This window comes from Mustela putorius, unplaced genomic scaffold, assembly GCF_011764305.1.
Source record: "Mustela putorius furo isolate JIRA1106 unplaced genomic scaffold, ASM1176430v1.1 tig00003854_pilon_pilon_pilon, whole genome shotgun sequence".
Classification (NCBI taxonomy): domain Eukaryota; kingdom Metazoa; phylum Chordata; class Mammalia; order Carnivora; family Mustelidae; genus Mustela; species Mustela putorius.
Window position 1 is genome coordinate 3451226 of NW_025422006.1, and position 25838 is coordinate 3477063.

Consider the following 25838-nt stretch of genomic DNA (forward strand, 5'->3'; position numbering starts at 1 on the left):
CACAGCGTAGGGGTTGATATGGAGGTCACAGAGAAGGACCTCCTGAGGGGAGACAGTCGGGAGTGCATTTGAATAACCACACTGGAAATGAGAAGAATGCATTAGCCCCACAGTTTTTTAAAAAGCACCGTGTAAGTCAAAATACTGTGCCTTCTTGGGGTGGGGGCTGGGCACCTCACTGGTTCACTGAGCTGTCAGCACGTGGGACCCTGCCACAGCTCTGAGTTTAGAAACGAGACCTGAACTTGCCCTCCCGAAGATTACATTCCAACAAGACACACGGACTCATGTGCTTTCCGTACAATCGGAGAAATGCTGTGATCAAGTCTCACAGAGAATGCTTCTGGAACGTGGAGTCTGAGAGTTCCTTTGGAATGATAGACATTCTTAAGGAGTGAAGTCCTCTGGGTTTTTATATTGTCCTCAATGGCTTTACAATACTTTGTCATATACGGCAAAGCAGTTTTACTTCTCCTTGAAAAGTCTGATTTAGGGCAAAAAATGAGGGTGTTTGGTCCAGCTCTGGCCAACCCCGTGAGGCACACGGACCCTCCAGCAGGTGCTATAGTAAGCAGTTGGCCTGTATGGTGCCCAGCACAGCTACCGGATAGAGACGGTTCCTAGGTAATTGCTTTTTCGATTGATTGACAGAAGCTCTCTAAGCTTCTCATTCCTTTTCTCTTATTAGATTTTGTGAATTCTTGATGAAAATGGTTTTGGAATAAAAGCATTTAGCTCAGACTCTCTGCTGCCTAAATATATGTCCTAAATTATCATGGCAGAGCTCACCACAGGTCTCCTCAGGCTCCGAGTTTCATCTCTGGTCTCGAGGCCCTCGCATCCTGGAGCAGTCACACTCCCTCCGCTCACGCTCTCGGCTTCCCGGTTCAGCTTCAGCTGAGCTTTGCCTTTGCAATCCTCGGGCAGTATTTTCCCATTTTGTTTGTATCTTGGCTCTCTGAGCTGTGAAGATTTATTTTCAGGGCGACTTTACAGCGGGGCCTGGATAAGCCTCGTCCAAAGACTTCTCCTGGTGGGTCCCGGGCAGGTGGTGTGTCTTAGAGCAGTGTTCGGGTTGGCGGTCAGGTCGTATGGGCTTCTTTGAAGCAGAGCCATGAATTGTTCTGTGACTTAGCTTAAGTTACATGCCCCTAGTTTTTCCATTTACCATCTTCGCAGCTAGCTCGAAAGGCAGATGCAGGGCCTCAGAGGTGAAGGGGGCCCTATTTCGGCAGAAGGCATAATTCTGTCACATCACCTGCAATCCAGGGCAGTATATTGTAAATGACAATGGGAACAATGGGTTCCCTGAGAACGGAATCTTCTTGCAGGGGGAGTCACGGTTCCGTGACTACGATAGCCTGTCCTTCTGGGTCATGTGGATGCTTGGATGATGGTGCAAGAAAGACCCAAACAAGGAAAAGGAAGCTGAGAATTAAAGACAAACTTGAACTTGTGATATTTGGTTCTGTTCACGGGTTATCAACCTGGGCTCCATGGACTATAAAGGGGTGAGAGGTTCCACAGCTGAATGGATTTCAGGAAACTCATGAAATACCAAAAATTATGTGCAAGATGTATTTTCTAGATAAAGGCTCTAGAGATTTCACTGGCTCTCCAAAATTAAGACAAAAAAATAATGTAAAAAAAATAAAATAAAATAAACCCAAAACCCCAAACCCAAAACCAAACAACCCCACAACAGGACCCAAGGAAACTCTGGATGGTGCATATCTGTTACGTTGACTATGGTAATCGTCTCATGGGTGTGTGCATCCGTCCAAATCAACTTGTATATGTTAAATACACGCAGGTCTTTGTATATCAAGTACAAATCAATATAGAAGAAAAGAAGTTTAAGAAAGGAAAGAAGAAAGATTATCTGAGCTAAAAGAAATGCAGGACCCCTAGTGACTGTTTCACATGGCTTTCATGACAATACCCAAAAAGACTCTGCCCAACTAAGAAGAACCATGGCTTCGTGTGCCCTGGTCGATTGCCTTCGACATTCACCGTGTATCTGATATTCTGCTAAGTGTTGGAGTGTAAAAAAAAAAAAAGGCAAGACACACTCCTCTCCCTTGAGGCATCCAGATATGTCAAAGCTGGATTTTGACGAGGGCTGGGCTGATCGGACAGAGAGCAAGCAGAAATGTGGAGTAGGAACAGACAGGAAGCCCATGGACCAGTTCAGAGGGGGGTGTACTTGGATGAGACGTAACGGAGGCCTGGACGAGGGTTAGTTAGCGGGTGGTTGGGATGAACATGTGGGAGGAATTAACGGTGGATTGAATGCCAGGGGCGAGGGCAAGGGAAGGGTCAAGATGGTGCCAGAGTTCCTAGCTTAGGGATTGGGGGACAGACCCCAGGTGGAGTGTCGTCTTCCTCAGGGATACCTCAGTCCTGCTCTTATTGATTGGATCAGGCCCAATCAGATCATCAAGGATAATCTCCTTTCCTTAAAAATCAACTGATCATAGGCATTAACGGGTGTCTAAGAAATACCTTCACAGCAACACCTAGATCAGCGCAACGGTCTGAGAGGATAGCCAAGTGGACACAGAAAAATAACCATCACACCCACAAACTCGGGTCCTTTATGTTAAGATTCAGCTGAGCTTACTTTATTTGAAGGTGACACTAGCCACATGAAAACGGGGTATGGCACACCTTAAAGTGCGGTTTATGTTAGTGCAAATTGATGGCTCACTAGGAAGACAGAAGGAAGTTAATTATTGGATCTCCCTGGTCCTACCCCTTTGTATGTACCCTTCGATCGTTCAAAGCAAATATGTTCATGCCAACTAATTGACAGACACTGCTAAGAGGGTAAAGAGGATTATATTTCAAGCAAATAAGCAGATACTTTTTACAAACATTTTGCATGACATATCAGAGAATTTACAGGACCATGTAAGTTTATCATAATATGTTAACTTTTAAATCAGTCATTATTGTCCTAATTTTATATCAGGCAATGCTTGTTAATACAGTGTGTTTATGTCATACTAAATGAAATAATGACTGGAAAGCTTGCTGCCTGCCCAATAAAGATTTGTATTAGTACAAGAATTACATCATGTTGTCTATTCATAGTTTGTAAGAGCGGCCCCTGGGTGGCTCAGTCGGTTACGCAGCCGACTCTTAATTTTGTCTCAGGTCATGATCTCGGGGTCCTGGAATCCAGCTCTGCATCCAGCAGAAAGTCTGCTGGAGAATTCTCTGTCCCCTCCCCCACACTCTCTCTCTGTCTTTTTTTCTCTATCTCCCCCTCTCAGCCCCTCCCCAAATAAGTAAATCTAAAAAAAAGTTTCTAAGAGACAAGACAGGTTATTAATGGAGTTTTAGTAAGTCAGTTTTCTCTACTCCAGACTCCTCCATTAATTTATTTTTCCCTCAAAGAGATTTTAGCCTTTTAAAAACGGTACCTAGACACTGAGGTCATGACGTAACTGTAAAGTGTTTATATTATCTACCTTGCTTTTTCCTCACAAAGAAACACATTTGTAGTCAGGTGTACATGTTTTAAAATCTTGACCAGACAAGCTGACTGACCTGATGTCTATTTTCATCCAGAGAATTCGTATCTCTGGGTTGGAAATCTCTACTTTTAGAGGGAGGGTTAGATGTTTCATGCCGAGGAGTTTTGCTTTCATGCCCATTTCAACCTTGGTTGTTTCCTGACTGCCTTTTCTAGATTGACAGAAGACTCCTCATTATTTCCTTATTCTTATAATGATTTACTCTTCTATTTCCTCTCGTGTGTGTTATATGTGCATTTCTCCCATCCATGCACGGACTTCTGCATCCTGGACCTGGATTCAAAGCCAGATGTCACCAGGTTTCATGAATGAGTTACTTAACGTCCCTGAGCTTCAGGCTCTCCTTTGCGACTTGGAGACAGTAGCAGCAAGCTCGTAGGTTTGTCGGAGTTCTTCGTGAGAGCACGTAAGTGCAGGGCTTGTTACAGTCCTAAACGTAGACAGAGCTCAGCCCCGGGAGGAGGGAGCCGTGGCCACAGACGTGGGAGGTGATAGTAAAAGGTGTTACAGTCCAGAGGAGACTGGCCTGCCATCTTTCACTGCTGCTGAGGAACCTGGCTTTGAGGAGTGGGGTCAAGCAGCGACAGTCCGAAAATTGGAAGAATTCTCTGGGTGGAGCAGAGGTTTTTCCTGCCCCTCCTGGTTCAGTTACCATCTGGCCTGGAAGTTAGGGAGCCTGGCAAGCCCATGTGTGAGCCTTCCGCGAGGCTCCACATGAGGGGTTTACCAGGCGGAATCCAATCTCTGTAATTTGGATGGTTTAATGGTGACTGTGGTCGTCGGGATAAGAAAGAAAGGGTCTTGTTTTGTCACCTTTCATGCTTTGACATTTCAGAGCTATTTTGTATACATTACCCCATTTTATTTCTTTGGCCTTTAGAATCGGGATACGTTTTTTATTACTACTTGTACTCTCTTCAGTTGGTTTCTGAGAAACGAGAAAGTTTAGAAGTGGAGAGGGAGCCAAGTATGATGCCAAAAGGTGGTATGCTGTTTTTCTACAAGCCCAAAGACCTACAGAAATGTGTACCCAGGTTCATTAATATGACCTAATGCCCAGCTGTCTGATAAGTCTTGACATACTGTTTGCAATCTTGGCATTCCACAGAACCTTCTGGCAAAAGATTATTCTCCCACCCGACAATCTGGGGCCCTCTTTATAAACTGTAGCAAAGTGTCGTGTGACATCTTAAATGCTCACGCTTTCCGCTGTTTGTCGAGGACAGACGAACCCTTGAGTTAACTGTTAGGAGGCTGCACTCTATTGGGCTGCCTTTTTTAACTGGAATAGAAAGATGTTTTCCCTGAGTGGCTTCTCGGGACGGGTGCTTGCTACACTGCCGCTCCCCGGGGCCAGCTGTGGGCACAGCTGTAGTCCATCAGAATTATAAGCGTCTTTAAATGTAATCACATCCTCCAGCATGGGGAATCACATTTAGAAAGTCCCAAAAGATATTCATAAAGCCTCTTCATGACATCTTAAGCTTTCTGATGATGAAGACAGTCTCTTCTTTTGTTATTTAATTAGCCTCATATGCCCGAACATCATTCTTTCTCTCTCCCCACTCCATATATATGTATATATATATTTTTTTTTCTTTTTTTTTCCCCTCCTGTAGCTCAGAAACTCACCTTCACCCTGGAACACCCACATGTAAGCCCTAATCTGTCTTCCCAGGAGGCCTCTTTTCCATTTCTGACCTCGCTGATGTCTGGAGAGATTCTGTGCTAGGATCTCTAGTTCGCTACAATTTTTTCTGAATACCCAGCTTCCAGATTTTTTAGCACGTGGATTGCATTCTGCCCTCTCCGTTCCGTTTTGTTCATGCCACGGAATCGTGTCAGCGAGGGTCACGTGAGAACCGCATGCCCTTTATTGGCTGTTGAGGCAAGCCATCGAGGTTGAGAAAGTTGACAAGGAAACTGACCTCAACGGGCCTTCCAAGCCGCGCTAAGATGTTTAAACATAGACCGTGGTCGGATCCTTGATTTAGAAAGATAATCATGGTGGTCACGTGGAGGACGAATTGGGAATTTAAGGTGAAAGGAGACAAGGCTGTTAGGCTGGCGTATTTCCGTTCATCGATATTCCTTAGATGCGCTGGCTCCTCCGGTGATGACTGCGTCCCGCTGGGCTGTCGTCAGCTCCAGGATTCTCAGTCTTGTCCAAAATGCTACCATGGGAGACTTTGCTGAGTAGCCTCTTGAACGCTAGCTTCCTTATACATGCTGCTTTCACATAATGGCATCAAAAAAGAAGATAAGGATTCTCTGGTAGTTCTCAATATTCCTATCCTGGCTCCTACTGACATCCCTCCTTCTGAGCTGCTCACCAGCCTATAATTCTTTCTAGAATCTTTCCAAGCATGATTTTAAGAATTCTGATGCTCAGTGGTATTTTTAGTTTCTTTTTTCTCTTCTTTTCCTTCCTTCCTTTTCTTTCTTTCTTTCTTCCTTTCTTTCTTTTTCCTGTTGAAATTTGAGGTACAGATTCCTCTCTCTCCATTTTTGGGGCCTTATCTCTTGGTACCTTCTCAAAGCTTACTTTTATAACCACATTGACAAGTGTTTTGGGTAGCAGAGTTTCCATTCCCTGACGAGCTAGCTGAGCTTTCTGGCTGCTTCCTCTCCTGTGTGAGGCTTTACTCCTCTCCCTCCCGACTTCTGGCAATTATTTTTCTAGTATTTCCCATTTGGCATTCTCACTTATGGGAAGCATAAAAGCCAGGTAGTAGCAGAGTTGTGATAGACATGCCTAACACCAATGCATATCTTTCCATATAGTTTTCTATCACATATAAACATATTATGGGGCCTCTCTGTTTTTATTCTTTTTACTCAGTGGTGTATGGTAACAACCATTGATATTTGGAGTTTTCCTTACACAGTATTTGCAGGGACATCACTGGGCTCTGAAAAAGGAAGGACAGTCGGGAAAACAGGTCAACAGGTGGCAGAACATGTTAGATGAGCAACTCTGTATCATAGCAGCTCTGGGCTAACCTAGCCCATAATCACTGGCTATAGGCATTTGGGTAATATTTACTCACTGTCGACTTTGAATAAATTCTGTTTTGAGATGGCAGCACAAACAACATCCTTGACATCTCCTCCTCTGTACATAAGCAAATGCAAAAATCATTTCATTTCTGTGTATTCAGAATAGCAATCAGGGATTCCTTCTTTTTTAAGGTAATCTTGTTCTTTTATATGAAAAGATATGTACAAGTGCCCCAATTTCCAGGTCTTAAAGACTCAGACATACTAAGGTGCTCTAAACCATGGCCGAGGAACTCACGCTTCCTGTTTTCCCACCTCCCATATCCACCCCGATTATGAGCCCCTTCCCCTATCAGGATGTTAAGATTGAAACTGACCAGAGACCTTCACACAGCCAAACACTCGCAAACTCAGTACTAGTTCTAGCTTTTCAACCATCAGCGATAGCAAGAAGCAGTACGCTAGCACTGCAAACATGCCTGGCAATGTTTATGGCTGTTCACCTCTTGAATCTTCCCAGCAGCCTCACAATTACTATTGTAACCCCATTTGAGAGATGAGAGGCCCAAGGTTCCAAGAAGCTGAACGACTTTACAAAGCACACTCAGGTGACAGGAGTACCACACCCCAGCTGAGATTTTCTGACTCTACTTCCAGTGCTCCTTTGACGCTACTGTTTTTAGTCTGGGCTGTCTGAGTTTCCACCATGGGAAATTGTGTAACTCGTCAAGTTGTTGTGGGAGGATCATCTTCGGAAGCTCTAGACCGGCCGGCCCTCTGTTAGATGGCAGCCTGGCCCCCTGACAGAGACCCTGCCCCTAGAAGGCCCCCATGTTTGGCAGCATCTGCCTCAAAATTCTCTAAACCTTCCTTCCGGTGGCTGGAGCTAACAGGGCCATCCAGGTGGGCAACTCTGAGCCCACACAGATACCCTCCATTTCTGTCCTTCAGGGGGCTCTCTTTCATCCTATCTCCCATATGTGGGATCGCCTATGTGCCCTAATGAGCCATGGAACACATGGCTATGGGATCATTCTAGAGTCCTGTAGGCAGGCCCTAATTCCAGGAGAGTGCCCAGTGAGCAGATGGCTAGAACACTCTTTAAGTGAATCATTTGAGATTGGACCTCTAGTGTGATGTGGACATGCTGACTTGTAGCGACTCAAGTTGATGATAGAGTCAGGAAGGAATCCTGCAAAAGCATTTGGTCCAGTGCCCTGCACAGCTAGAGATGGTTCTGTAGGTGGCAGGCACCATAAGGGCTCTGAGATTTGACCCTGCGTGCACGTTAGTAAGTTAGCCAACTCCAGCTTCATGGATGCTGGTGGCAGACAAAAGGAGAATTTATTACTCATAGCAATCGCAGTAGACAGAATATTCTCATTTTCTTGTGCCAGTTTCTTTAAGTGACACAGAGAGTGCCAGGCAGCATTTGTGCACTCAGTGGACCATGTTACACGAGGGAAATTCTGAGCACAGGGAACCCAAATCCTTTATAATGAATGAAAGCACACCTGACCTTTGGTTTGGGAAAAGATGATCCTGGTCAACCTTCCAAAGCTGTTTAGTGTAGAAACATCCGTGAAAGAGCACCCGGAGAGGCCGTCAGTGCTTCTGCTCCCAAGATGCGGAGACCCGAGAGCCTCAGGGGACCGTGCCTTTCGGCAGTAAGCTCCGCTCGCCCCCTCTTGACTGCAGGCGGACAAGAAGAGCAGGACCCTGGCGTGGCCATGCACTGTCGGAGTTGTCCCCAAGCATAAGTGGCTTCTCAAAGAAAAGACTGAAGCCAGGAAAGAAGGAACGTGGGTGTTGGGAAAGACACACTTCTGTACCCTGTGGGTCTGCATGTAACTCTCTCCATTTCCATTCAAGTTTACTTCAGAAATTGCAGAGCACCCCCACGCAGCACCGTTCGTCTCATGGTTTGCTATGGGAGCTGCTCACCTGTACTTACAGCACCCCCTCCTCTAGCCTGTACTACGGGGCTCAGAGTGTCACCATCACAATGGTTCTACTTGGGAGATTGTCTCCAGAAGACCCCCGTATGATTTTGTTTGGTTAAATGGCAAAGGTGACGCACAGTCCCTTCACTCCCATTGATATGTCGAGATGGCTCCAATGACAGGATTTCAAGTAGCATCTCTGTCCGTCCGTGGATCATGGCTCAGAGGAAGTGAGAAATGACGAGGATATCCAGACCTCAGGGAGATAGTTTCAATAGGCTGTTTGAAACTACTGGATGTCGGGGACACGAAAAACCAAGCATCAAGAAAAAAAAAAATGAATGAGGAGGGGTGGTGTATTCGAAGTCATTCCATAGCTTATCCTGGATCCCATCCTGCTATTGGACTTGAAGAATAGAATCTTAAAATGGAGTTTTACTCTTCCATCTCCTTCATTTTCCTTGGCTTTGTAAAGGAATGTAGGCAGTATATTCTAAAATGGATGTCAGGGGAGTGTTAAAGGAGCAACTCACACACACTTGTGTTTGCTCTCTTGGCACTGTCACCCTCCTGGACGCCCAGCTCAGCCTCCGCTCTGTGCACCATCCACACCAATGTCTTCAGCCCTGGGGACACGTGCTGCTCACGGCCCTCGCCTCTGTGGCCACGCTCCTCTGTAGATGCTGCCGCCACGACCTCCGGTGACTTGGCTACGGAGCGAGGATATTTACGCCCGCTGTGCCTAACTGAACTTCGTGGTAGTTAAAAGGCCTGGTTTTTCATTTCCTGGCTGGTGTTTGCAATGTGAAATTGCAACACCACATCTACGTGCATTTTTGCCTTTTAAATGTTCTGTGGTGTTGCAACATTTGAGAAATTCCCAGGGATCCTTCCACTTCCTACACGCCCTGGTTTGGAAAGTCAGGTCGGACTCACCATGTCAGAGTCGCCTTCCTGAGACCCTGCCGGCGTAATCCTGATTTCGCACTGCGTGGCCTGACGTGGTCCCTGTGCTGTTTTGCAGCTCAGGCTTCACTCTTGAGGACACCAATACAAAGACAAAGAAAATACTTTTTTTTTTTTAATGTTAGCTTCTTCTTCCAAGAGCAATTGAACTGAAACTACTGTCCCTATTGTTTTCTGTGAAGTCTCATTTAAAATATTTTATTAATGCAAAGACGTGCGCATTCAGGGCTAAGGACCAGTGAACAGTAGCCATAGCAACCGGGAAGCCATTGGGAGGAGAAAAAAATGCAGTAAAGAGTAAGTGTTTTAATCCTTAACTTTAATCCCTTTACTTCCTGTTCTCAAAATGAAATATAAATCAGGCACCATGGAGTGCTGCGATTTTTCTCTGAAAGGGATGTTGGCCAAAGAGGATTAGGAATGGACAGACGTGTTTAAGGAATTTAATCACACAATTTGTTGTCAAACTTTTGAGACCACGAGTGACCAGTTCCTTTGAGTGGCGTCAATGAGAACCAACAAAACATACTTTGAAACTGATTAGAACGTTGTCGCAGGGGGACAGCCCTGTTTGCTGTTACTGTTACAGCATTTTAGCCCAGAGTCATGCCATGAGAAACCAAGGAATTGCTTAGTCCCCCGGTGGGGAGCTTGAGGACTGTGTCAGGAGAGTCGAATAGAGATATTCTTTTGATCTTGGAAATACTAGGGGAAAATGAAGTCGCCGGTATCACGCATACTGCTTTTGCTTGGTGTCTGATTACTGTGGGAGTCTTACCAAGGATGTGCGCCTTCCATTGTCTACAGACTTTTGGGTCGTTGCTGAACAGCACAGGCTTTAGTTTCCATGGACAGTAAAACAGAATTCTCAGAAGAGTAGATAAGTATTATTTCTCAACCATATGTTCCTAAGATTTTCTTTTATATGAACTACCGCGGACTTAATTTTGGACTAAAAATAAAATTCCCAATTTTCTGTCTTTAAAGTCAGACCAAAACCATGCCCCAAACATGGGCTAAAAATATTTGTTGTTTGACTCTACAACACATCTGTCCTTCCTAGTTCTACTGGGGAGGATTATTGGGGACGATGGGAAGACATGTTTTTAATGGCACTTTTTCTTCCCCGGGCATATATATGAGTATATCTTTGATAAATTTATTTCTAGTGGACTAAAAGTTGCCAATGCACAAGGCCCTTTGCAGAGATCTGAAGTAGCTACAACTTGGGCTAGCTTCCTGCAGTGTCAAAAAGTGAAATTACTTCCAAGAATAGCATCTTCCAAGGGGGCGCTCATCATGAAGACAGGCGAGCCAACGGGAGGCCTAGAGAATGTGCGTGGAGCTACACATGGCGGACCACCGGGTCTGAAGTTCTTGCAGACCTAGAGAACGACAGTATCCACAGCGAGGCCTGCGGATGGCAGGGCATCTGGGGAAGAGAAAGAACATGGGTCTCTCGGCTTAGAGGACAGCGTGCGACCTTGACAACACCTGTTTCCGCTTCCTCGTCTCGGGCCAGTGTTCTTTCTCCCCATGTGATCAGAAACAGCAGGACTGATGTCGTCTAGGACAGAGCATCTGAGACGAGGTCCGGGCACCATGAGTGGCTGCCGGCCGCCCTCATCGTCCTCCCGTGCTTCCCTTGGACTTCTGGCTTTCCAGTCTGGGTTTCTGGGACAGGGTTGTTTTTGAGAGGAACTGGAGTTCATTGCAGGGGATGGATGGTAAGAAAGCTAAAGGATTATCCATTCCCAAGGAGGAATGGTAGATTCTGAATATGGAAAACACTTTGGCAGAGGCTGTAGAGACTTCGGGAACCTTCCAGAGGAGTCCATACTGTTCCGGGCCTGACCCTAAAGAACTTTCTGAGCCAGACATGCTTCTCATGACCAAAGAGAAGAGCTTCATGTCCCCTGCGGATCAGAGGTCCTGTGATTCATACATCACTCTGAGGCATACAGTCCTTGGACAGGAGTGAGGACATTACTTTCAGTACATGCTTCTCTGCACTGATGGAAAGAAGACCATGGGCCAGCCCTTATGTTGGTGTCATCACCCCAGGGGGACAAGGCTCTGGAGGAATATCCAGCGGTATGTGAAGTAGTCATGGGGGAACCAGGGCCGGGCTGGTCATCTGGTCACCAGGTGGTAGAAGATGCAAGTCCTTGTCCTGGCTGTGTAGGTTGTCTCAAAGGGGGCTAGAGTATGCCATTTCAGGCCCTCTCGGCTCAAAATTTCTGTGTTCTCCTTACCAAATATATGTTAGATGTTGAGTCTTTAAAAACAAGGTAGAAATTGGGATGTGTTCCCAGCCCTTCCAGATGAATGAGAGATGGGAAGTATAAATGTAACGAATTAGCATTTCCTATTGGAAGGACTGCTCATTTGCACATTCCGAGAGGCAATATATAAATGTGAATAGTATTATCTAGTGAGATTTGGCATGAACAGGGACTGAGTATTATAAGGAAATAAACTTTCCAAGTGTCTATTTTTTTTAACTTCTGTTAAGATTTCACTTGGCTGGTTCCTGTCTTATTCTTAGCGGACAATCTCGGCGCGTCTCCTTGCTTTGCTCCTCTTCCCCGCACAGTGCAGGAAGACATGATTTCATCTGTCTTTAGGGGCGGCTTTTAGGGATAAGCATGGATTAATGAGTCCTTAGCAACTATTGATTCGTTTTTTATTTATCCATTGTTCATGAATTTCCCCCCAAATTTATGGAGGACCTTTCATATAAAAAGAAGCACTGTTTTAGCTTACATGATCAAACAGACATGGTTTCTGTTTACAAAGAACTTTTTTGTCTTCTGTGACACACACACAGACTTCATTAATAAGTACTACACTGTGTAGAAAACACGGGTCCCCTCAGGGTGATAAAAATTGCCATTGCTGGGTGCCTGGGTGGCTCAGTGAGTTAAGCATCTGCCTTTGGCTCAGGTTATGATCTTGGGGTCCCGGGTTCAAGCCCTGCATCGGGTTCCCTGACAGTGGGGAGTCTGCTTCTCCTTCTGCCTCTGTTGCTCCCCTGCTTGTGTTCTCTATCTCACATAAAAATAAATAAATAAAAGCTTAAAAAAAAGAAAAAGAAAAAGAAATTGTCATTGCTATTTAAAAAGGAAGGAATGACTCTGGAATAGGAAGACCTGGAAACTTCAGGGAAGAGATGACATTGAACAGGGCCTGGCAGAGTATGAAGAGTGTGTGGTAAATATGCAGGGACTAGACGTAAGGGGACCCCAGGTGCAGGAGGCTTGTGACCAGAAGAGCAATGGGAGACCTGAACAAGCAGCATGGAGGGGACTGTCTGGGCTCTGTGTGGCTCGGAGGCATGGGACACGTGGCCACACAGCTAGAAGACAGCCAGCCTGGTGAAGCTGGGAGTCGGGGCTGCAGGCGATGCTTGCTGGAGAGTCACTAGAGGGCTGTGCAGGTGGGGAAGTGGCCTTGTCAGCGGGGCGCGTCGGGGAAATTAAACTGAGCAGGGAGCATGGGATGGATACGAGAGCAGAAAGCAAGGGTTCTCCATTGAAATGACGGCCTTCAACTTTTACAAGGAGGCATTTAAAAAAAATCGTCCAAACACTCGTGCGTGTTAAGATCAGCCTTAAATCTTTTTCAGACAATCCATTTTAATTAAAAGAAAGGAAGGAAAAAAATGAGTTCTGCTGTTGGTCTCTCCCCACATTTGTTCCACGGTAGCACCGGCTGGGGCTCTAGTCAGAGATCAATGCAAAAAGAGACAATAAGGATCCGGTAAGATGGACGGGGATGGTAATTGCGAGATAGCTGGCTGGTTTAATTAAACTTTGAGAATACTTGAATAGGAGGAAAAATGCTACACTTGACTGGATGGGCTGGAGTGCGTGTGGTCACATTAGTGCGCTGAGCCGTGGGCAGGAGGGATTTATGAAGCCGGGAGAGAAGGAAACCCTTATCGTGCACGGAGTCTTCACAGCCTCATAACCCGGCCCCAAAGGGTGAAGGCGGATGGTTTTTTGTGACCAAGTGAAATGCCTTATTAATATTTCTCTAATTGTCTTAAACATAAAATCCACCCTTCGGTGTCCTGTTCTGCTTTTGCGATGTTCCTCCAGATGTAGTCTGCATCTGCCTTTGACTGTGTCCGTTTGAGTATTGTTTTTCACTCAGGAAAAAAAAAAAAATCAAAAACAAAACCCTGTAAGATTCTTGATGTCAGTTTTAGAACACTGTTGACTTAGGAAGAAAATGGTGTTTTTTACAGAGATAGCAATACAGAAAAACCAAAGCTGCATGCCTTTGTGATTTCAACATCCTTTCAAAACTGAACCCCACGTCTGTCCAAGATGGCTAGATAGTGGTACCGACTTGGGTAAGTGAGGCATGGAGACAAAGTACTCACATCCCACCAGTGTCCTGAAAAGGTTTTGTGGTTGGCTTTGATTTCTGATCTATTTTGGACTTTGCTAAGAGAATGAAAGCTAGCTACATTCTTCTGAGATAGAATAATTTCATGGTGATGGTCATGTGCGAAAACTCCGCTAACGTCTCGATCCAGATACCATTTATCTGGCCCTAGACTCTATCTTCTGAGGATAAATAAGACCCCAGGGGATTCTTACTGGTATCCCTCCTAACAACCATAATCGTTTCTGCTGAGACAAATGAATTTAACTCTGTGCCTCACAAGCCAGTCTCCTCAGGTCCCATCATGTGATACCGTAATAACCCCACAGAGTTGGTGTTTTCACCCCCATTCTGCAGAGGACACTACTGAGGCCTTTCAAGGCTGAGTTACCATCATGACAAAGGCCACCTCTTCGTAGGTGGCAGAACCGAAATTTGGACTTTTGAATTTGAATTTGAATTTGATCCATCGACCCCAAAGTTTTCATTCTCATGTCTTTGTTGTCTTGCCACACTGTGATGTGCAAAAGGAAGAGGCTGATACAAAAGGAGATACGTAGATTGGAGAAAAAGAAAATCCAAGTACACCTTATACAGTGTTATGGTGCCTCCACACCGCATAGTAATGAAGAAAAGTCAGGATAGGAATAGTAGTTGGCATTGATTGAATGCAGTATACCACGCATGAGGGGCTGTCTCAGGTTCCCTACCACTAACAACAACCTTGGACCACAACAACATCATTGTCCACATTGTACAGAGAAAACTGAACTAAGGAGATATTAACAAGTTGTTTATCATTGTCTAATATTTCCAGCAAGTAAGGAGATGAAAGCTCAAATCCAGGTGTTTTGGGTCCAAAACCTACCCTCTTTCCTTTCGTGACCACAGTTAAGCTGCTCTTGAAGTGCTTGTGAACGGCTTACGGTCAGCTTGTGCGGCGTTAAGTGGGTTTAGAGAGAACTCTGTATAGAGAGAACGCACTCGCTGGCAGGGATGGGAGATCACCTCTGGAGCCAGAGAATATTTTGGTCAAGTTTGCCTATGGCACTGAAGTGGAAAATGAAGTCTTAGCCAGCCAGCGAGAGTCAACTGAAATGCAGCCGAGAGATTCTGTACCACCCAACAGCAGCGCAGCCTTCAGGAGTTCGCCTCCCAAGGTAGAGGGCCTTCCGGAGTATGGAGCTTCCCCTGTGAAAGAAGACCTCGGGGTGTCCTTACTCGCGAGTTTCATCTGAGCCACTCAGCTCCATGGGACACGAAACTCAGCTGTCCCGTACACTGCTCTACCTCCCTGGCCTCACCGAGTTTTGGACACATTAGGTAAGGACTCATGTGTCCAGATGGAATGAATGAATGAATGAATGAATGAATTAAGTAAATTGAATGAATGAATGGACAAAAAGAGAAGAAAGAAAGAGAGAAAGAGGGAAAGAAAGAGAGAAAAACAGAAGGAAAATGTATCATGAATTTTAAAAATGCTACTAATTCTTTTAGGCTGCATGGATAGAAGTAGAGCGTCTTGAGCCAGTGATGAGTTTGTCCTGGCCAGACGCTCGTTCAGTCTGTCCGCACTGGTTTCTGTTTCCACATTTGCACACCCAGTGAGGTCCAGTGTCTAGAGGAGTTGGAGGGGTGAGTTAGAATAGTATGCTTACATGGGAGAGCAGGGGCTGACGGCTGAGGTAAGTGACTTCTGTGTGTCAGGCACTAGTAAATGCTTTCTAAATCTAGGTTATTTCTCAAAACAAGAAGGATAGCTCCTTGCTGTCATCCTGATTTTATAGAAGGGGGACTACAGGCAGGCTAGTGAACCTACCTGCCCGGGATCACACCGTCACTGAACCAGTCTGTTCCACTAAAACGCCCACACTCCTCCTGCTTCACTATCCTGTCATCTACATAAAATCTGTAGATGTTCAGTCTGGACGGAAAACTGCTACAGGAGGGCCGACACACTAAAGCACGGCCCCTCTCGGGGCTGAAATTCGCTGGTATTACAGCATTTTGAGGCTTCTCAAATATAAAGAAAGCTGTAACGTGGACTATGAGCAAAGTTACTCCGTGTGGTCTGCGGAAGAAGGGGAGAGAGAAACCCCCCATGTATGGAAATCTCGGGGACGCTGATTACAGCTGAGGTTGAGGCAGAACGTTCTAAGGATCAGACGTATTGAACAATGGCGGACACCATGTTGTAGGGAAATGAGTCATCCAAGATGTTTAGGCAAAGCCCAAGCTGCCACCAAGATATGCAGTAATGGGGGGCAGCTCAACAGCACTCACTTAAATTTAAATTAATTAAAATTCAATTAAGTTACATTACAAGTGGTTTTCTCAGTTGCACTAGCCACATTTCAAGTGCTCATTAATCGCACGTGACTGGTGGCTGCTAATTAGTACAGAACAGAACTTGTACGATGGAAGAAGGTTCTGTTGGACAGCACTGCCATAGAGCGGGCCCATGGGAAGATTGGATCCTTGTTCGTTTTTACTCTGAAATTCTGTTTCTGTGAACAGTTGCCCTGAGTCACCATTTTTGATGGGATAACCAGCACTTTTGTTGTGTTCGTTATACTGGAATGGGTATTTCACGCCTTGTACTGAGATACACCCCAGCCTGTGTTTCTGCGTCAATATCTTGGCATATTCATTCATCAGCTATGGGCAAAAAAATGTTTGACCTTTGGAATCCTTGCTAACTAGATCGGTATCCCCTATTATAGAAATTCAGGTGCCCAAACTGGCCAGTACCTCATGTTCCCAACGAGGCTTCTCCCAGTTCTGTTTGTCTAAGTCTTCATTATCATTTCTTTTTCTTTTTGTAAGTTGGTCACTCCCAAAGGAAATGAATCTGATAGCAGATTGTTGGAGATTAATTACCTGTGATGTGCCAAAGCCACTTTATAAATGTCAGTGCTGCGGAATCCCCAGGGAGAGAATTTTTAGATTCAACTGGAAATTAATTGTAATTAATAGAATAGGTTAATTCATTGTAATTATTTTTAAGGCTTTCGGCAATGAGTCAATTCCCCAAGATCCACATTGCTCCAAGTGTCATAGAAAACGCTTGATGAGAATGTTCTGGTACTAAACCTCAACCCTCTGGAAAAAAATAATAAAATCCTATTTGTCTTTCCTTCTGGCTGAGTTTCTTCAGAAACATATTTTGGTGGCATTTCATTTCTGGAGAACAAAGGAATCCCTATAAGGTGGTGCATGAACACACACAGCCCAGATAGACTCTGCTTATTGGAGAAAGGGAAAACAAAAGGCTTTTGATTGTGCCTCATTTTCTTTGGAAGTATGTCTCACTTCAGACTAGCAGAATGCCTTTGCTCTTGGAAGAAAATGTAATGGAACTGAAAATTGAAGAATCTGGGCCTTTTTCCCTTTCCTAATTATTTCCACTTGACTCACTTAATCTTGGACGATTATTCAATCATATCTGCAATGAGAAAATGACGGGAGTAGAATTTCCGTCTCTTGTTTCGAGAGCTTATAAACATTAACAGAACAGTCTTGAACAAAAAACAAATACAAATCGCTATTGACGGTGCCTTGTTTTTATATATTAGGAAAAATCCCTGCATTGTTGGGGAAGCAGCTCAAGTTTCCAAATGTAGGAACCTTGTCGAGCCTTGATGGGTGATTTCATTATTAACGTTGAAAAACTATCATCTGGAACAAATATTTTAGAATGGGAGAGCATACAGAAGCTAAGGAGCCAATGTGTTTACTTGCACCTGGACGGGCTGAGAAACTAAGCCCAAAAATGGGTTATTGAAGCCCGGGATCATTAACACTCTAAGACTCACGGAGTGGTTTTGGAGACTCGGAGATGTCTCATTTCCTCCTAGCTCGTCTGTGAGCCTTACTGCATGGTCGTGAACATAAGGAGACATGCAACCCTAAAAATTGCTAAGAGCTAGGTCAGGGCTCCATGTGCAATAATACTTCCTGACAATCGGGTCTGTCTGAACTTGAAGCTTACTGCCAAGGTGAAGAAGCAAGTGGCCTGTGACTACAAGGAATCCAGCCCAGGCTGAGAGCCACTTACTGGGGTTGCTGCGGGGAAGTCACGTGGAAGATGAAACTTTGGCCCCAATGGTACCTGAGGCCCCTTCGAATGCTGATTATTCCTGTAAATTTGGGTTTTGTGTTTAACTTGGACTCCACAGTTACGCTTTTAGCTTTATCCATAATCACCCAGACCACCGCACTTCCAATGATCATGTTTACCGTGCCCCTGGTGTCGGGGAGGTGCGGGTCCCAAAGAGAAAGAAACTGTGCATCTGAGCATCTCGTGAGCCCCGTTGACGGGCTCTGTGCGTTCCTGAGCCACATCTGTGGGATGTTTCCTCAGTGGCGTGCTCCTGGAAGCAGGCTGTGAGCCAAGGTTGGGGTGCGTGTGAGTTGTGAAAGAAGTGTTCCCAGGAGAATCTGGAAGAGGAAGGAGGGAAGGGGAAGAAGCAGCTGGGCAGAGAGACCCCATGGTGGGGGGTGGAGGGGGACACCGGAGCATGAAGCACATCTCAGAGTTTGTCCCACTCAGAGACAGAGGAGCATAAGAGACGGGTTCCTATGTGTGTTCAGGGTGGGGAGTGGTCTGCTGGCCGTTGGCCATCAAGTACACAGAAGTCAAAAGATAGAAACCCCAAGGCTTAGGGAGGGGGTCAGCACAGAGCTCATTGAAGTGATCAGAGGGGATTTGGGCAGAACAGCAGCAGCCTTTCCGCCCTAGTTCCAATGATCTGTACCTTCTTAAAATCTCCTTGTGTAGGGGTCCTTAAAACATGCCCACATTGTATTTTTTAGACACAGCCACACACCACTAGAGATTGGAACCTCCTATAGATAGAGCATTGTGTCTCATTCTTATCCATCTTGTGGGAGCTGGATGCTATATCCCCTCTCTGGCCCTGCCCAGCCAGGGGCCACAGAATTTTGGAAGTTTGAAGGGCAGTCAGTAAGTTAGCAGGTCCTCCTGGGCTTTACAATACAATTGTGCAGACTCAGCTCATAACAGGAAACAAGACTCCCTGTACCATGGAGTCCGGTGGGGGGGTGGGGGCGGCCTGGTTGGAAAAGGTTCCACTCATCCAGGCCCTACACAGGGTCTTGGGGAAGCTACTTTGGGAGAACACGGGCCATCCCGGGCAGGAGGAGTGTGCAGCCATGATAAATGGGATGTTTGCAGACAGCAAGGCAGTGTTCCAGGAGCTCTCTTTCTAGAACTCTCTTCCTCTCAATAGGCACTTAACTAATTTCCCCAGCTCCTTTGCTCAAGTATATCCTTCCAGTGAGGCCACAGTTCTTCCCTGTGTACCTGGACCAGCGACCCGTTCTCTTTTTCTCGTTTTTTCTATAGCAGTCACTACCTTCTAGGAAATTTACTTATCTGGCTAGTTTGTTTCACTGCTCTAGAGTGTGAGCTCCTCAGGGGGCATGTTCGTCTGCTCCAGTTGCTGGTGTGTGTCGGGCCACTAGAACACTGCCTGGCATATGGCTGAGGCCCAGGAAGTGGTTTTGCAGTGCCTGGGTGAGGAGGATAAAGGAAGACAGTGAGCTGGTACTCACGGGGCTCGGTTAGGGCCACAGAGTTGGTATAAGTCAGGATGCTTGGGGCTGGGCAACACAGCAGTCAGTCCTTTCAAACAGACGAATTGATGATTAGTGGGTTGAAATGTCACTTCTTTCTATAAAGACCAGTAAAGTTTCTTTCCATGTAGGGCAAGTTCTTTGCTATCTCCTAAGGGCAGGTGATTAGATGGTACTGAAAAATTTTTAACTCTTATTATTCCTGTGAAAGGAGACAAAAATCCAAGTTGTTTTAAGACATGAATCTCATATAACCGTTTCTTGTGGTGAGGTCTGCAAGGAGACAGAATAAGAAATGGTTACATGAGGTTCATGTCTTAAAGACAATTTGGTTTTTATAATTCTGAATTTCTACAAGACATTTCCTGTGCCCGGAACCAGAACCATCTCAACTCTCCTCATCAGGATTTGAAGAGAACAGTGGCTCTGAAAGTGCTGTCCCTAGACCAACAGCGTCATCCTCACCTGGGACTTTATTAGATATGCAACCCAGATGATTGGGTCAGAGGCCCTGCAGTAGGGCCCCAGGTGACTCTGCCACATGCCCAGGCTGGAGAACCATAGTTAGAGGTCATCCCCTATTGGGAAAATTTCGTTCTATCTTCTTTACATTCCTAGCAGCTAAGAACATGTTGAAACATACATTATGTAATTTGTTGTATATAAATAGTTGGGTTTCTTACTCCAGATATAAAACTACTATATGGAAGGACATCCCTCCCAGGAGATCCTTCTGTATCTCCCTGCCTCGCCCTTTAGATAATTCCTGGACTTGAGAATGTTTAAGAGCCGTAAATGTTCTGGAAGACCCTTTCCTAGTCTAATAATCTGGGCCAGAGAGGGTAATACTGAACTTACACATCATTACTGCATTTTTATGCATATGGCCTGTCTTTGGAAATTATGCATAAGTTCCCCAAGGCTTGTTTGATTTAAGAAGCACTTTCTAGAACCATGCCTAATCCCAGAGAAAACCAAATTAACGCTCCCCACAAAGTCGTATGGAATCTCCCTCTTAGGAACCATGAATAGTTGTTGAAGCTAAGGAAAAGTTGTCTGCTTTTGACTCTGAGAGTGTCCATGGCCATGAAATTCCTTGGAAAGACAGCATCAGTACTGATAACTATAAAACCCTAGAGTAATAGAAAGCAGAGAGACATTCATGTCTACGCTCAATAGAACATATGGGTCCCAGATCACATTGTAACAACGAAATATAAATTAAAAGTGATCACCAGAACTCATTCGAAGCCTTGATTTTTTTCCAGTTTTTCTTACGCGGCATGTGTTAGGTTAGTACCAAAATAACAAACATACCTTCCAAAAGCCCTGAGAGGGTTAGCCATTAATTCAGATGGTCTTGGTCAGAGACCAATGTGGCAGAGCTGAGGAAATTATAATGTAATTACGGCTAGTTCATGAACATGTGTTAAATGCTCTTTTCTAATGCTTGGGGTCACTATGCCGTTTTCGTTTTCTTGGACTAAGACTTGGACATGTGTTTGTCTCTTTACGGAGCTTGTTGGGATCCAAGAAATGCTAAAGTTACGGAGTAGTAGCTTACTGATGTTGTGTGTGCGTCTTGTTTTCTCTGTGATCAGAGTATGGGTCACAGTCATTGTCTGTACTGTGCTGGTGTAGTTAACCACTGGCTCTCCAGATGAAAAAAGCCCAATTTGTAGCATTTGACAGTCTCTCAGGTGGAAATAGTCTCATCATGACCAATTTCAAGCTCTCAGTTTGACATCATTGCGTGGGGAATTTGGGAAAGATACACATGGATGGCACTCTTGGATTGGTGCAAGCCAGCTCAACACATCATTGGAATGTAGAAAATATGGAAACCAGAGGAAAGGAATTAAAAAAAAAAAATAAAAAGACATAATGTTGCTGCTGCTGCTGGGAACATAAATGAGTTTTAAAATTGGATTGGGTGGTTCAGTGGGTTGGGCCTCTGCCTTCGGCTCAGGTCGTGATCTCAGGGTCCTGGGATTGAGTCCCGCATCGGGCTCTCTGCTCGGTGGGGAGCCTGCTTCCTCCTCTCTCTCTCTCTCTCTCTCTGCCTACTTGTGATCTCTGTCAAATAAATAAATAATCTTTTTAAAAATAAATAATTAAATAAAATTGGATTTTGTACTTCCTTACCATATTTTGTCTATGTGCTTTATGTAATGATCATTATATATATATATATATATATATATATATTTCCAGATATATATATATATATATATATATATATATATATATATAATTTTGTGTTTTCCTTTTATCTCCATGGGCTTCAGTTTAATGGTTGACCAAGAGTCCTTCAAATTGGTGTAAGATCATTTATTAGCCTTAGTTGGGGACATTTAAGTAATGTTCCCTAATTATGAATATTGCTACAAATAATGCTGTGTATTATTTAAAAATCGGATATAAATCTTCCTTCCCCTCTCTGGCTATTTCCTTAAGACAGATTCTAAGATTAAATGATCTCAGTTATGCTTCTTAAAAAAGTATTTCCAGATAACGTCTAGAAAGTTTGTGCTAGAAGGTATACTCCTTCCAACACCTTTTATGAATGCCTCTCTCACTGTACCTTCACTACCACTCCTTCTTTTTTAAAAGTTTTATTAGTTTGGTAAGGTTTTTTAAAGTTTTGACATTGCATTTCCTTGCAAGCATGCTGAACATCCTTTATGCTCATTTATATTTCTCCTTCTAAAAATCTTTTTTCTCCGTATCAAGGGCTGCACAGTGAGGCAGACCCGCCTCCCTCACTGGGTCATTTCCGGGCTTCTAAGAGCCTGCAGGGATCTGGCCCGCCCTTTCCTGGTTCTAAGGAAAGTACCCCCACCCCCTCCACATCACTGCTTCCATCTTGTTTCCCTTCTCCAGGCCCCAGGCTTGGCCCATCTAGTCTTATTTCTTCTCTGACCATCCAGGTGCACTGTGGGACTGGTGGGCTCTTGCCCCACGAATCTGCAGGACTTCTGTCCTTCCTCCTTTCCAAGCTCTTTACAAGGGCCCTCTCCAAGAGGCTTCCCCAGCTCCTCCGCCCAAGGTCGTTTTCCCTCCTCTTGCTCTTGTCTCCCTGCCCTGCTCTGTGCTTCCCCACAGCGTCAGCTGCTGCCGACATGGGGTACTATAGGTGCTCACGGGCTCCCTCCCCTCTAGAGCAGACGTTCTGTATCACAGTGGTCCTAGAGCCTGGAGGAGCACCTGACGCTCCATGAGTCCTCGTTGGGTGAGTCCGTGTACACCAGCCGTGCAGCTGAAGGTTCAGATTTGTCTGGATAAAAGCAAAATCAACTCCTATGCTCTCTTGAAATACTGAGGATGCTAACTATTTGCAGTATCCATAACAGGTATTGTTCTATATTTTTAAGGTATTATGTTTTTATGGAAGCAGAAGGTTGATATTATTCTATACCTAAACCTCTCATTATGATTTTTCCCCATTCAAATTACACTCACAATTCTTTTTCATAAAGAAATCAGATAAATTTGGCCTATTCTTTATTCTTACATTTTTACGGCTTGATTTTTTTTTTCTTACATGAAACTCTTTAATATATAAAGAATTACTTTGTTACTGTGATAAAATGAAGATCTAAATTAGGTCGGCCTTTTTTTTTTTTTTTTCCATGTAACTACTGTTGGGTTTTTGTTGCTGCTAATGACAACCTGAGTTTTGCTTTTAATTATGCTCTGTCGTATTTAAAAACTTAACCTATGTATTTTCCTCTCATGTACAATCGATAGGCACCAGATCTCAATGGATATTTCTCAGTTATCTCCAAGATATTTTCCTGGTCCTATGTCTGTATTTTAAATGCACCTTCAGGGGCATCTGCGTGGCTCAGTGGATTAAGCCTCTGCTTTCGGCTCAGGTCATGATCTCAGGGTCCTGGGATCGAGTCCCCCATTAGGCTCTCTGCTCAACAGGGATCCTGCTTCCCTCTCTCTCTATGGCTGCCTCTCTGCCTACTTGTGATTTCTGTCTATCAAATAAATAAATAAAATCTTTAAAAAAAAAAAAAAAGCACCTTCGAATCTGGACCGAATATTTTTGAATTTGTTTTTGTTATCACTACAAGTTCCGATTAGATACAGAGCAAATAAAAGGAAGCATAATAGGAAACTGGGTTCCCAGAAGTAGAAACTTCAAAGAGTGGAGTCCAGTCCTTCTCCAGCTGCACTTTCCAGAATCCCCTGCCAGGTGTTATCAGGATTGGCGAAGTAACCATCATCGACTCTCTGTGAAGCCCAATGCCTGACCCACCACTGTTGCTTAATAAATACTTGCGAATTGCATTGCATTGAACCTTAGGACATGATGCCTTTCCCCAGAGGTACTCTGAGGGACAGCTTTCCTTTCTGACATGTCTTCTGTTTTCTCCATCTCTTAGTTGCGATCCAGCGCAGAACTCCACCCCGACCTGCTCTCGGACTGCCTCACCGTGCAGCCCCTGCAGTCGGCCCCCTCCCCGCACGACGCTGCTGCTGCTGACGGGGCCGTGGGATGCTCCCCCGGGCCGGGGCCTGACCTCTATCCAGGTAACCACAACAGAGGCCGCGTCAGCTGTCCCCTTCTAGGCCCTTCGCTCTGGCTCAAGGAAACACTCACATGAGAACGGTTCTCCTAAGATCATCTGTAGTTTGCTTTCTCAACGAGCTACAAGTTGCCCCCTCCCCACTTCCCATCTGATTCCTGAGCTGAGTTGGCAGAAGACTGTTTTTTCTCCTAAAGAGACACAGTCAAATAATGCATTAGCTCTTGTAGTTCTGGGCTTCTGCCCAAAGTCCAGTGTGCCCGGCTCGCCCAGGTATCTTAAATTTATTAACTTGATTGAGACCCAAAGGAAATGTTTCCCCCTTACTCAAGTAACAGGCTGCATGTGGATTTCTTAATGGAACAGTTACTGTCATGTTTGCATTTCAAAAGGAAGCCCCAGGTCTCTAAGAAAAGTCTCCCATCAGTCAGCCACCATGTAAGAAGGGTTTGTCAGCTACCGGGTGGGGGGAGGGGAGGCGCTCCCAGACTAGTGTCCTTCTGCTCACGTTTGAAGAACAGGGGACTCTAGATTTGGAAAATTTCATCTATGCAAAGAAAACTAGGAAAGGATTAATACTCAATAAGGAAGTTATTTTTTTTTTCGTTTACTCTGTTAGGCCAGATTTTTGTCCATTTTCCACTCTCTATAATGATTCTGTACTTGTGCAAACATAATTGGTGTCTTCCTCACATGTGGAAAGCTCTTACTGTCATGCTATGAATATGAAAGCAAAAGTCCCACCAGCTCCACACTCCAGACGATGGGGATTTTCTATTATCTGTGGATCGCAGGTCCCCCTGGCACCCCCATCTGATTCCCAGAGTCAGGTTTTGGCAGCAAATTGGGTTTTTTCCCTCTTTTTAAAGGCACTAATAAGCCATAGAGAATTAAGAAGTTATTGATGCATAACGCCGGAATACAAAAAGTCATGCTTCTGTAACTTTTTTAACTTTCCAGTTCTCAGCTGATCTGAAAGCAGGGAAAAGGGCTGTAGGCAAATATTTTTTTTTTCTAAAGATTTTATTTATTTATTTGACAGAGAGAGAGATCACAAGCAGGCAGAGAGTCAGGCAGAGAGAAAGGGGGAAGCAGGCTCCCTGCTGAGCAGAGAGCCCAATGTGGGGCTCGATTCCAGGACCCTGAGATCATGACCTGAGCCAAAGGCAGCAGCTTAATCCACTGAGCCACCCAGGCATTCCCCGTAAGCAAATATTTTGAGAGGGTCTGTCAAGACATCCTTAATGTTGTCCCATTGGTGAGTTGCTCCAGGTACATTTTCTTAGAGAAAAGCAAGTCTCTGCCTTTCAAAACCCTAGGAGAAGGGCAGACCACATCTTACAGAGGTTTGGGGTGCAGGTACATACACATGAGATATACCAAAGCACAATGTTATCAACTCACGTAAATATTTTGTATTAGATATATACATGAGAAAGCGTGACTCGTTTTTGTTTGCACATATGTCTGTTTGATTTGCCAAATATTTGATATGTGAACACTTATTCTCGCACATTTAATTAACAATCGGTTTACAGCAGTCTATACAACATTTCCCTGGTTACTTCAGTCCAGAAATCCATGATCTTCCTAAGGACCTGGTACCCGGCAGTTAAGAGTCCAAGCTAACCAGACTTGATTGAAGAACAGCCTGACGTCTAATGTTGGTGGTTTCTCAGAATGGGCTAGTCTCGCTGCACTCCCACTTGGGGTTTGGAAAGTGTGGCTGTCTCTATCTGTGGAAAACCTTAGTACTTTCGCTGTGTGTGTAGCTGACTTTCAGAACTTAGGAGTCTCACTTCTCTTGGTGTGTGCTTTGTACGGCTAGCAGTGTTGTTCCTTTTTTTTTTTTT

At 44.8% G+C, this 25838-nt stretch overlaps 1 protein-coding gene across 4 annotated transcripts in view; it reads left to right on the top strand.

Annotated features, from left to right (window-relative positions):
- Nucleotides 1-25838, top strand: part of GLIS3 (GLIS family zinc finger 3) — a 436920-nt gene that overhangs the window by 346321 nt on the left and 64761 nt on the right. For all 4 annotated transcript variants that reach the window (XM_004766193.3, XM_045065029.1, XM_013063320.2 and 1 more), the window contains one exon: nt 23842-23989. In XM_004766193.3, coding sequence (XP_004766250.1) covers nt 23842-23989 — 148 coding nt within the window. The remainder of the gene's footprint in view (nt 1-23841; nt 23990-25838) is intronic.